This window comes from Meriones unguiculatus, chromosome 7 (genome assembly GCF_030254825.1).
Source record: "Meriones unguiculatus strain TT.TT164.6M chromosome 7, Bangor_MerUng_6.1, whole genome shotgun sequence".
NCBI lineage: Eukaryota > Metazoa > Chordata > Mammalia > Rodentia > Muridae > Meriones > Meriones unguiculatus.
Window position 1 is genome coordinate 37,175,202 of NC_083355.1, and position 12,088 is coordinate 37,187,289.

The following is a 12,088-nucleotide window of genomic DNA, read 5'->3' on the forward strand; positions in this document are numbered from 1 at the left end:
CCGAAACTCAAACCAAATTAAGTACACAATCTGGACTCTGCAAACCATTTTGGTATACAACTCGAAAAGTACCTCGAGGATCAGGATCCCTGCACTGTATCGGCATCGTTAATACGACATAGCTACTGAGCCGAACGGCAGCAATCCATTTCATCTAGCAGAATGTGCCTAGAGTTATAACTAAACTTTACATCTCGAAGACAAATTAAGCTACCAGCCTGTATGGAAAGTAATCATCCTAAGTTCTGGTGGACAAGGAGAATCTTTTTCCTTTCAGTAAAGCTTTCTGATAACTGACTATATGAGAGCTGAGCTTCGGTCTCTTCAACTTCTCGGGCCGAATTTGAGCTAAGCACCACCTGCGCCGGGCCTGCGCAGAAAGAACCTGCCCATCTTTCCTTCCCAGCTCGACCTCCCGTGGAAACAGGTGTCAGGCAGGAGGCCCAGCTCGGCGCAGAGGCTTGAGTATGGCCCTCCACCAGAGCTAACCAGGAAAGCAAGCCACCCACCACAGTAGCCCGTCGCCGGATTCAAGTCAGAGGGGCGGAAGCGGAAGTCCCTGTTGGTCATAGAGTTCCCGAGTTCCGGCTTGGGGCCGCATTCGACGCTAGAGCGCCTGTCTTCCGCCCGCTGTGCGGAGGTCCTCGGAGCTTCTGTTTCCGGGTGCAGCTGCTGTCACAAAGCCCAGGCCTCCCTTCACAGGTGGCGTCACGGGTCCCCTGCGCCGCGCCCGAGGTCAGCAAGCAAGGACGCGTGCTTCCCAGCCAGCAGCCGGAGCCGGGCCTCGGAGCTCCGGGATTTCAGCTCGAGCGACACATTCTTTGGCCCACGCCTGTCTCCTTCGAGTCACGCTCTGCCCTGTGAGGTGCAGCATTTGACAAGTCATTCCCCAGTCCCCACATGCCACCCCCCGGCTTCGGAGTTAACAGTCCTTAACTTTGAGACTCCTTCCCCACCCCCCGCGCCTCCGTATAACTCTTATTTATTTACCCCAGTTTATTTTTCACTCGTATAAAATTAAATTTGTTTCGGGTACCATACAGAAGGATTGAGACTCAGCACTCGTTTGATACAAAACAAGTTCATGCTCATTAGAGTGTTTGTGGGACAAGCGAATCCCAGTGCACACAGGACACTATGGCTGAGCACGGGGCTCACATCACAACTGCTTCGGTGGCGGTGGCGGACGACCAGCCATCCATCTTTGAGGTGGTAGCACAGGACAGTTTAATGACAGCAGTGAGACCCGCTCTTCAGCACGTGGTCAAGGTAAGGTATTTCTCCAAAAGGATTCAGGGACGACTGGATAAAACTCCAAACATGTTACTAGTAACCCTAAGTTTGCAATGATCGACTTGTGTCACTCACATCCATGATTTACTGGACATCCAGTCAAAGAGCCCTGCTCTTAATTCCTCGGACCTCAGGGAGCTAGACTATATCCCAGAAGCGAGTTATTGAAGCCAGATGTGTTGAATTTAGAAGGACAGGGGTAATATGAATATAAACTGAAAATGAATTTGTTTTTGCTTCAGGTTCTTGCAGAATCAAATCCTGCACTCTATGGCTTCTTTTGGAGGTGGTTTGATGAAATCTTCACTCTGTTAGACTTTCTGCTCCAGCAGCATTATCTTTCTAGAACTAGTGCCTCATTTTCTGAACACTTTTATGGCTTAAAACGGATTGTAGTAGGGAGCTCGAAGCAGCTTCAGAGACCAGCCACTGCTGGTCTTCCCAAGGAGCACCTCTGGAAATCTGCTGTGTTCCTCGTTCTTCTTCCCTATCTGAAAGTGAAGCTGGAGAAGTTGGCTTCTAGTTTGAGAGAAGAGGACGAATATTCTATTCACCCCCCTTCTTCTCACTGGAAACGATTCTACAGAGCCTTCCTGGCGGCCTACCCATTTGTTAACATGGCCTGGGAAGGCTGGTTTCTTACACAGCAACTTCGCTACATTCTGGGGAAAGCTGAACATCACTCTCCCCTACTGAAACTGGCTGGAGTCCGGCTAGGTCGACTGACAGCTCAGGACCTACAAGCTATCAAACACAGACTGGCTGAAGCCAGTGAGATGCAGGAGCCCAGAAGGTAAGCCCTTAACGTTTTCTAAAACCGTTTCATTGACAAAACGTAAAACTGTACATTAATCATCCGGTTTATCCCAGTTATTTGTTAAATCATAGAAAAATTATTCCTCACATCCACAAGACAAAGGCCACCATCCTGGTAACCTTTCTCATCATAACAGCCAAACCTTTGTGCATGCTTGATGTATGTAAGGCCCCACAGGAGGCATTTGCTTTGCGTACATTATCTTTTGCCTTATCACAACCTAATGGATTAAATGTAATGGCTTCATTTAACAGCTGGGAAACCAACTGTTTCCCAGAAGATGGCAGAGCCTAGGTTCAAGGCAGAGCAACACAATGCTAGACTTCTCATCAGGGTGCCACATTGCCTCTAGCTAGTGCTCATTCTCTCACAGGTTCAAACAAGTCTGTGTCTCAGTGCACTTTTTTGACGCTGCTAAGTTACTTTTTAAGGGAACTACTTTTTCTGGATGGATTATCTTCCACTTAAAAATTCCCAAATACCTTTCTCAAATCAAAACCTAACCTTTTGTGGTTCAACACAGTTCGGGGATCTGGAGACACAGCACAGTGATTATGTGAATGGCATGTACTAGTCTTCCCAGAGGACCAGAGACCGAGTCCCAGCACCCATATTTGGCAGTTCACAACTGCCTGTAACCCCAGGTCTTCTAGCCCATATGGTACCTGCATACATGTGGTACACATACAGACAAGCAGACACAAACATCAAGTTCTTTAAGGACCAAAACACCAGAGTTTAGGCATACACGTAGGATGAGGAGTTAGATGAGTGACCTTCTCACAACAGACCTCCAGTCCAGCACTTATAGAAACTGCACTTACAGAAGTTACCCTAAGACTACACACAAACTATTTCCTTTGCCCCTTGTTCTCTTTTCCCGACAGCATTGGAGAGAAGATAAAGTCAGTTCTGAAGAAAGCTGTGGGGGGTGTTGCCTTGTCCCTCTCTACTGGCCTCTCGGTGGGTGTGTTCTTCCTGCAGTTCCTTGACTGGTGGTATTCTTCAGAGAACCAAGAAACCATCAAATCACTGACTGCCCTGCCTACCCCACCGCCACCTGTACACCTAGACTACAACTCTGATTCTCCCCTGTTACCCAAAATGAAGACAGTGTGCCCACTGTGTCGTAAAACTCGGGTGAACGATACGGTTCTCGCCACCTCCGGCTATGTGTTCTGTTACCGCTGTGTGTTTAATTATGTGAGGAGTCATCAAGCCTGTCCCATTACAGGGTATCCAACGGAAGTCCAGCATCTAATCAAACTCTATTCTCCAGAAAATTGAAGGAAATTAGTACATATCTCACAGCTCAGTCCACAAGACTGTTACTGTGGCAGACAACACTGCTACTTCCCTAATTCATAACTACACTAACTTTCAGTAACTATATGGATTCCTTTAAAAGGGTATACCACTTGATCCTAATCTCTTGGTTTGCTCTCTACAACCTCATTAAGCAGGGGATTCAGGATTACAGGTGGTGTGAGGGCCAATGCAGAGGTGGACTAAAGAAGACCACCTCCTTAAGAGCAAGGCTCTCGGTTGGATAAGGTAGTATAATAGGAATCAGGAGATAGAGACAGGATTTTGAACTCAAGGCCAGCTTAGGCTACCATAGGGAGACTGTCAAAAAGTAAAACAAAAGTGAGAGACCAATTAAGAGAGATAAAATCTTACAGGAGAACCCTGGTTAGACCTTAGAAAGCAAGTGCCTTGGGAAGCAGACCTTCTCTTTAGAAAACATTTCTCTGTGAAGTACAGGTTTTATCAGACTGCATACAATATGAAACATGGACTTCCTCTTTACAGAAATACTTAGGAACACTTTAGAGAAAAGCCCCTTCTATATACCATGACCATATTAACATCTACTACAGCTTATCAACCTTTGAAGATTCCTTCATGAACTATGCCCATCTTGGAAACAGGTTAAAGAAAAGTAAGGTTTGTTTAAAAGAAGGAGTCTGGAAATTTCAATAGGAATGAAAGCTAGCAAGCAATGGTGAGATGCAGTAAATCACTTATCTAGTATTTCTCTAATGCCTATCTAATGAATATTTAAATATGAGCAAGAGCTTTCTGCTTGCTCTTCTGAGTTTTCTCAGTTGGTAGTTTGCTCAATTGACATGAATCATCCTAGGTATTATGAAAGTTTCTATGAAACATTTAAGTAAATTTTAACAGTACATGATTCTGAGAAAGAATTGTTCCATGCTGTCATGATTATGTGGAAACTCAAAAGATTACTTCAGGGGTTTAAATAAATTTCATTCAGATCACCTTTGACTTGAAGTATTTCTGTATTGATTAAAGTTTTGCTTTTTAAAAAGACAAATCCAATAATTAGGACAAAAATACTGTTCTAACAAGAATACCCCATTATATGAAATAGCATTTACCAGAAACACAACAGTTCAGTTGCTTGTTTAAGAAAATTTATGACAGTGGATGGACAAGCTGGTGAAGAAACAGCTTCTGAAAAATCATTAATGAAGGATGGATGAAAATAATTTATAAGTGCCTGATGTAATATTGTGATTCATGCTGGCAACTGAGAGTGCATTCTCTGACACCATAAAGATGATATAACGTAGTACTAAGTTTTAAAGTGGATAATCCATCCTGTGGAGTTAAAAATATTAAAGCTTATGTATACCAGGAGAAGAGAATACAATCATTTACAAACACTTACAAAACCTTACCAAAACAAAAGTCTTACCCAAACAAATGTCATAGTTAATTAAAACACTTTTAATACAGTAATAAGTCAATAAGGAATTGATTCCAATTCAGGGCAGAAATGATGAATCCTCCATGAAGTTTTCAGCCCTGACTTCTCACCTGGACCTAAGAAGGAAAACACAAAAGTATCAGTAATTCAAAGGATACAAAAGAAATACTGTTACACATAATAAGCCCTTATCCACATAGGTTCAAATACACCTGTGTGGTAAGATAAGCAGAATCAGCTCAGAGAGAAGATTAAGGGATCATGCCCTGGTCAAAGCCAGAGCCAAAGCAATGGCAATACCAGGTCAGACTATACTTCACTCATCATTGCTGTGTCCTATTTCACCTCCCTGGATTACCTACATATTACCTATTTTCATATCCAAAAAATTTAGGCTTACATAACAAGAAAAGCTGCTTTTTTTTTAGATGTTTTAATTTTGATTTTGCAATAAATACTTTACATTATGTGGTAAGTAACTGCTATACAAAAAGTTAAAACAAATTTTGTGGGTAAGGGACTTTTGTTGTCACAACAGGGTAGCAAAACATTTATCACTCAAAAAAATTTTTAGAGCCAGGCACGGCGATGCACAATTTTAATCTCAGCACTTGACAGGCAGAGGCCGTGGGATCTCTAAATTTGAGGTCTACATAGAGAGTTCCAGGACAAAACTCAAAGGTACATACAGAGCATGACTGTCTCAAAACAACAAAAATTTTGTTATTTAAATAAGTCCAATCTCCATTTATTTTAACAAAAATCTTAGGGATGTCTGTTAAAAGACAGTAATTTAAAGTGGTAGCTATAGAAAAGATTTTCTACAAAATTATACATCATTTAACATAGAATTCAACTACCACCGAAGATTTTAAAAATATAGTTATAATGTCTGGCACAGTGACTTGTGCTCGAAGCCCCAGCTACTCCAGGGCATAAGACAGGAGGCTACTTGAACCAAAGAGTTAGAAGCCTAGCACACAGTTAATAGCACTGACTGCTCTTTCAGCAAACCAATAACTGACTTTACAGCTCATCTGTTTGACAAAAATGTGATTCAGTCAGTCTCCTGCCTCTGGTTTCCCTGGGCTCCACCACATGTACACACTGACCTTAAACTTATAAAAGTGTGATTCAGACACTACCAAACATCCAATTACTCCCCATGGCCCAGGAAATAATTCCAAATCACTTGGCATTCAAGGGATTTCAAAACCAATGAGTGAAGCCCTAGGTCAATTCCCAGAAAGACAACAATAACAAAAATAAAGCCAGGTGGATATTCATTTGTAATCCTACTGCTCTGGGAGGCTGAGGCAGAAGGATCCTGAGTTTGAGGCCAGCAGGGGCTATATAGACCCTGTCTTAAAATTTAAAAAGTCCAAAAATAAACCCAAATGAATTTGTATCTAATTAATGACATAACCCTAACGAATTTTACAGACCACGTATTTCTAAGTTCTCAAACTTAGAAGCCCTGCAATTCATTCAGTTCTGCCTCTCCAGTTTGTGACCCTCCACGCCGCCACTTTTTGCATGAGGCCTTATTCCAATTAATCGCAAAGCAAGGCTCTACCCTTCCTCTGAATTACGGAAGCAAAGTGTGTGGACCTAATTCCACTTGAAGAGCCAGATAGTCGCGATAACTGAACCCAAATTCCCGCCACGCCCAGCAGTTACGTTCTCCTGGTTCTCTTCCTCTGTACACTCCACCTGAAGCTTCTTTCCTCATTTGTCTCAACGGGAGAAAGTGAGAGTATACTTCTGGAGCTACTCAAATATCACTTTCCCCGTTAAATGCCCTGAACTACCATAGCCGGTCTCCTCTGACCTCCACAGCGTTCTCTTCCAGAGCAGCAATTAGCACATGTCAACTATGCACCACCAGCTCACCATTTTCCCCGGTCTCTCCCGCCAGCCCCATCCCACTGAGCTCCTGAAGCACCGGGACAGTGTCACCAGCCTGAAACATAGGTGCTCAGTAAATGACCTCAGTAAGCAGCCCTCCCCACTGAGCCCTACGGTCCTCCATTAGAAAAGCATCAGCACAGTTTATAATGCCAGCTTACCTCCAACCTGTCACGCGGGTAAGGACCATACCTCGGGCATCTCCAAGCTCTCATCGTCCCATCCTCTAACTCATGGCGCTCGCCTTAGATTCCTTTGCAGGCCAGCGAAAGCTTACACACAGTAGGTTCCCAAAGCAAAAAGAGATAAAGTCCAAACCCCACCAACTTCGCGAGACTGAAGCCATTCTTGGTGGGGAAACGGGACTGAGGCCGGAGTCGGGGCTTGAATCGGCACCCGGCCTGGACTCCTCATTCCTCAGTCTCGGACCTGGACAATCAGGACGCGCTCCGGGCTGCAGAGCACAACCAAACCCAGCCCTGGGACACTGCGTCCGGGACACACACAGGGTTCCTGCGCCCTCTGCCCTCGCCTCTGCGGGTCTGCATCCCACAGCCCCGCGCGCCAGCCAGCCAATCCCGCGGCAGCCTGAGCGTCACGAGGGCAACCATAAGGCGGGGCTGGCGTGAAGAGCAGCCAATTGGAGGGCGAAATTACATTAGTGTAATCTGCTTCTCCGGTTCTTGTAGGCATCCGGGTCTGTGTTCTGCGAGTTAGGCCTGTAGTTTTCTGTACAAAAAGCGATGCTGTTTTTCTCCTTCCTAGAGTTGTCTGTTCATGGGACCCTGGACGACTGTTAGGCATTGTGATTTGCCTCAATAGAGAGTGGGGAGAGAGGAGAACATTTTAAAAGACAGATTTTAAAAAAAGATTTATGATTATACATCTGTATTTTGCCTGCATGTATGTCTGTGCATTATGTCCGTGCAGAGGCCTCAGAGGTCAGAAACAGATGTCAGATAGCCTGGGACTGGAGTTCCAGGCGGTTGAGCCGCTACCTCGGTGTCGGTAATCAAACCCTAGTCTCGCGCATTTTAAATAAGGTGCCCCGAGAACAGCGCAGCTAAATAAATATCAAGTTGGCAAGACCAGCACGCACGATTTCCTAGGAACGGTGGCAGTTCATCTAGGTCTTTAAAAGCCTTAAAAATTAGGAGATTGCCCGGACGTGGTGGTGCACGCCTATAATCCCAGTACTGCTGAGGAAGAAGCAGGAGGGTATCTTGTGAGTTTGAGGCCAGCCTGGTATACATAGAGAGGTCCGGGACAGCCAGGACTATAGAAAGAGAGACCCTGGAGAGAGGGAGGCAGGGAGGGACCCGAGAGAGATAGAGACCCTGGAGGTGTTTCTCAAAATTCTGTGAGCTTTAGAAACACAAAGGGAAACCTGTTAATACAGACATCATCCAGCATAAAAAAGTAAAACAGTAAAAACCCCAAAATGATTGTGACCCCAGACCGTCCCAATAAGATACTTCAGGTCTGAGTCCAGGATGATATTTTCAATAAGCGCTCCAGGAGCGATTCTGAGTCACTGCAAAGCTTAAGGACTCCTGTCAGTATTATTGATGTGGTAGGAGATTGGAAAGCCAGGCTGAGATTTTGCTAAGAAGAGTAACTGGCTGGATGTAGGCATCAGGATACTCAGAGTAGTGGGAGACTTGACTAGAGAGGCCAAGTAAGTGATTAGAATAATATTTAAGGAAACAGTGTGCAATTGTGTTTGGAGCAGAGTTAGTGCAAGCACCTTGAAATCGATCTCAAGAGCTAAGCAGAGCCTAAGTGATAATGGCAGTGGAAATGGAGAGATGGCAAATGAGATTGTGATGAGTGATAGAGGTGGGCAAAAGGACTTGAAGAAATAAAGGAGAGAGCAGAAAGGAGCAAAGTGTCATCTATACCAGACCATCCATGTCTGCTCTAAGATCATCTTTAAACCTAGTAGCTGAAGGACAAAAGACAGTAAAGAGAGTGTTCCTTTGTATGTGCTGTTTTCCCTGCCTGTTTTATCTTCCCCCTTTTCTGTCTTCTTTCCCAGTTTGGTCCTAGCCTACACATCATGTCATTTAGGATTCTCATAAACACTACTGTTGTCACTCATCAGTACATAGCTAGCTCTCTGGAATGACTCGAGTACGTTAGTCATATGCACACACAAAGATTATAGTTACACAAAGAATCTTAAGCTTTTGATTCTTTAGGTTAATCATAGTGTCTAACAGTCATAAGGTAAACGAGAGTGATGTCTACTGCATTGAGTGCTCATTGATGTTAATAGGATCATTAATACATGGTTTCTCTCTGGAGCTTATGAATGGGACACGTCTTATTCTCTCAGCTATCAGTAAGGTGGTGTAGCAGAATGAGAGTAGATGGGCTTTGGATGCAGAAAGGCCAGTGTTCAAATCCCAGTTCTGCTTTTTACTGGATGAGTAACCTTGAACTTTATCTTGTTGAACTGTTTTGCCATTTATAGGACAATGAAAATAACCCATGTCTTTTAAGGTAGTAGAATGAAACGAGAGAATAAAAGATGCATATTTGGCCCAAGTGAAGCAGTCACCAGAGGGCAGTTTTGTTTTGTTTTAATTTTATCATAAAGAGGTTGTTGTGTTTGGAATATAGTAATTAATTGCTCAATAGCTGATTACTAAAGTTGATGTAAGGCCATGGATGAATCTTTATGTGTATCACCTCACCCCTTTTTCATATAGCAGAGAAGACAATATTATCTCTGATTTGCACAGAATGGTTTTGAGGCTTGAGTAAGTTTAACCAAAGTCTACTAGCCAGAATATGGCAGAGCTAGGATTTGAACAACATAGGTACCCCTGAAGTAGCTTACTGAGTGAAAGAATGAATGCAAGGAAACTCACCCAGAGTTAGGTAATGTCCAGGACCATTGATCTTGGTAAATGGACACTTTATTCCATTCCAGACATCTCTGGAAGAACTGAGGGTGAGGTGGAGACATGAGGGTTCAAGAGACTAGCCTTTTTCTTCACCAGTCCTGACACTGTGTTTGCTGAGTATTTGGGCTGTGTGTGCCAGAACTACCACTGTTGATAAACAGAAGGAATACATTTTTTAAAAAGATTTTATTGTGTATTCTGCCTGTATGTATGCCTGCACACCAGAAGAGGGCACCACAACTGATTATAAATGTTTGTGAGCCATGTTGTTTCTGGGAATTGAATTCAGGATCTTGAGCCATCTCCCCAGCCCTGAGGAATTCATCTTGAATAAACTGGGGACTGGAGTTCTTAGATAATCATCACTATCGTGACCAGATAATTTTCCCAACATCTAGGAAAACATGCTTTTCAAACTACTGGTTTCAAGTTGTTTTGTATCAAGAACATTAGCTTTGCAGATACAAAAGCCGAGATGTGAGGTCTTCCCTGGCTTGACAAACTATATCTAGGAGACCTAAAATGAAGAAGATTTAGGAAGGAAAATAAATTCCCTTTAGTCCATCTTCCATTATTACTCCTTCTAATGATGTGAAACACTACACACACACACACACACACACACACACACACACACACACACTAGCACACATGCACACCTGCCACCAATAGTACATTGCAGAAGAATAAAAAGGGAAAAATAACCCAATTCCCAGCACTTCTGCCCAAACAGTGTTCTTTCTGTTGGACAGAAAGGAAAAGAAGGTACTGAGGAAGACTCCTGATGTTTAAAGCTCTCAAACGACCCAGGATCCTTATTGAATCATTTGAATTAGACAAACCTGCTTTTAAGCCCCTGATTTCTTCTTATACAGAGTGATATACAGAGTTTCCAGGGCAGCCCCAAGTGTTTAGTAAACACATTTCCAGTTTAAAAAAAAAAAGTGGTCATTTATAACCCTCTAGAAATGAGTAAGAGTGGTTTTTCAGTGCAAAGGCGGAGTTGGGAATTAAGACTGATAGACTGTAGATTCAGTTAGACGTGAAATAAGTAAAAGTTCAAGCTGAGATTTTTCTATGTTGCTGGGATGATCATGTGTCATGGTATCCTTTTGCCTCATCTCCTAGAAACTCCATTCAGCCGAACATGAGCAAAGAATAATCAGCAATCAGTTTTCAGGGCAACAGCCTCAAGCTAAGTGCAACAATGATATATAGTATAAGGGTGTCCAGAGACCTACTTCAGAATGTCATTTTGTCATCACAAATTGGAGCAGAAACACACTGTTGCTTAACGAGTTCAATTTTTATCTTTGTTTTTCAGATGGAATCGTGTATCCTGTCTTAGTTACTTTTCTATTGGTGTGACAAAACCCCATGTCCAAGGCAACTTTTAGAAGCAATAATGTATTGGGGGCTTACATTTTCAGAGGACACCACCATGACCATCATGGTGGGTAGATGGCAGCAGGCAGGCACACATGGTGCTGGAGCAGTAGCTCAGGGCTTACATCCCTGTCTGAAAGCAGGAGGCAGAGAGAGTTAAGTGGGCATGGCCTGAGTCTTTTGTAACCTCAAGGGCCACCCCAGTGACACCTCCAACAAGGCTATACTTCCTAATCCTTTCCAAACAATTCCATCAGCTGGGGACCAAGTACTCAAATACATGAATCTATAGGGGTCATTCTCATTCAAGTGAGTGCATGGCTGTAGCTGGTCTTGAACATTTGCTCCTCCCGACTCTATCTCCCAAGTGTTGGTGTTCTACTCATGTACCCCTGCTTTCCTGACTTCATTTAGGATGAGGTTTAGTTTCCTGTGACTGTCATAATAAATTACCACAAACTTGGTGACTTAAAATATAAGAAATGTGTGGGGTATATTTATTTTAAAGATTTATTTTTATTTTATGTGTATGGGTGTTTTGGTTACATGTATGCCCATGTACTGTATACATGTGGTGTCTGAAGAGGTCAGAAGAAAGCATTGAATTGCCTGGAATTAGAGTTATAGATGCTAGTGAGCCACCAAGCGGATGGGTTCTGGGAACTGAGCCAAAGACATCTGAAAAAGCAAATACTCCCAACTGCTAAGTAAGACATATCTCCAGTCCCCACAGTTTTTCTTTCTTGATTTTTTTTTAACTTTTAAAAATGGCTTATTTTTATTTTATGTACATTAGGTTGTGTTTGTTTGTTTGTTTGTTTGTTTGTTTTTTGCCTACATATATGTCTGTGTGAGGGTGTCTGGAATTGGAGTTATAGACAGTTGTGAGGTACCATGTGGTTGCTGGGAATTGAACCCAGGTCCTCTGGAAGAGCAGCCAGTGCTTTTACTCTCTGAGCCATCTCTACAGCCCTCTTTCCTTCTTTCTTTCTCTCTTTCTCTTTCTTTCTCCTCCTCCTCTTCTTCCTTTTATTTTCT

At 43.2% G+C, this 12,088-nt stretch overlaps 1 protein-coding gene and 1 non-coding gene across 2 annotated transcripts; one reads left to right on the top strand and one right to left on the bottom strand.

The window, feature by feature from the left end:
- Positions 1 to 611: 611 nt before the first annotated feature.
- On the top strand, positions 612 to 4,392 carry Pex12 (peroxisomal biogenesis factor 12). The gene is made up of 3 exons (XM_021649014.2): positions 612 to 1,269; positions 1,536 to 2,086; positions 2,998 to 4,392. The coding sequence occupies exons 1-3, from the start codon at positions 1,138 to 1,140 to the stop codon at positions 3,395 to 3,397; spliced, it is 1,083 nt and encodes a 360-aa protein (XP_021504689.1). The 5' UTR covers positions 612 to 1,137; the 3' UTR covers positions 3,398 to 4,392.
- Positions 4,393 to 5,079: 687 nt separating this feature from the next.
- Positions 5,080 to 5,175, bottom strand: LOC132655638 (Z30 small nucleolar RNA). The gene has a single exon (XR_009593427.1). It is a non-coding gene; the product is annotated as a Z30 small nucleolar RNA (small nucleolar RNA).
- Positions 5,176 to 12,088: the final 6,913 nt, after the last annotated feature.

Bases quoted from the DNA above. Each gene is read 5' to 3' on its own strand.
- Pex12 (XM_021649014.2), top strand. From the start codon at position 1,138: ATGGCTGAGCACGGGGCTCACATCACAACTGCTTCGGTGGCGGTGGCG. The intron at 1,270-1,535 runs GTAAGGTATTTC...TTTTTGCTTCAG, and splicing joins CTCTTCAGCACGTGGTCAAG to GTTCTTGCAGAATCAAATCC. The intron at 2,087-2,997 runs GTAAGCCCTTAA...TTTTCCCGACAG, and splicing joins GAGATGCAGGAGCCCAGAAG to CATTGGAGAGAAGATAAAGT.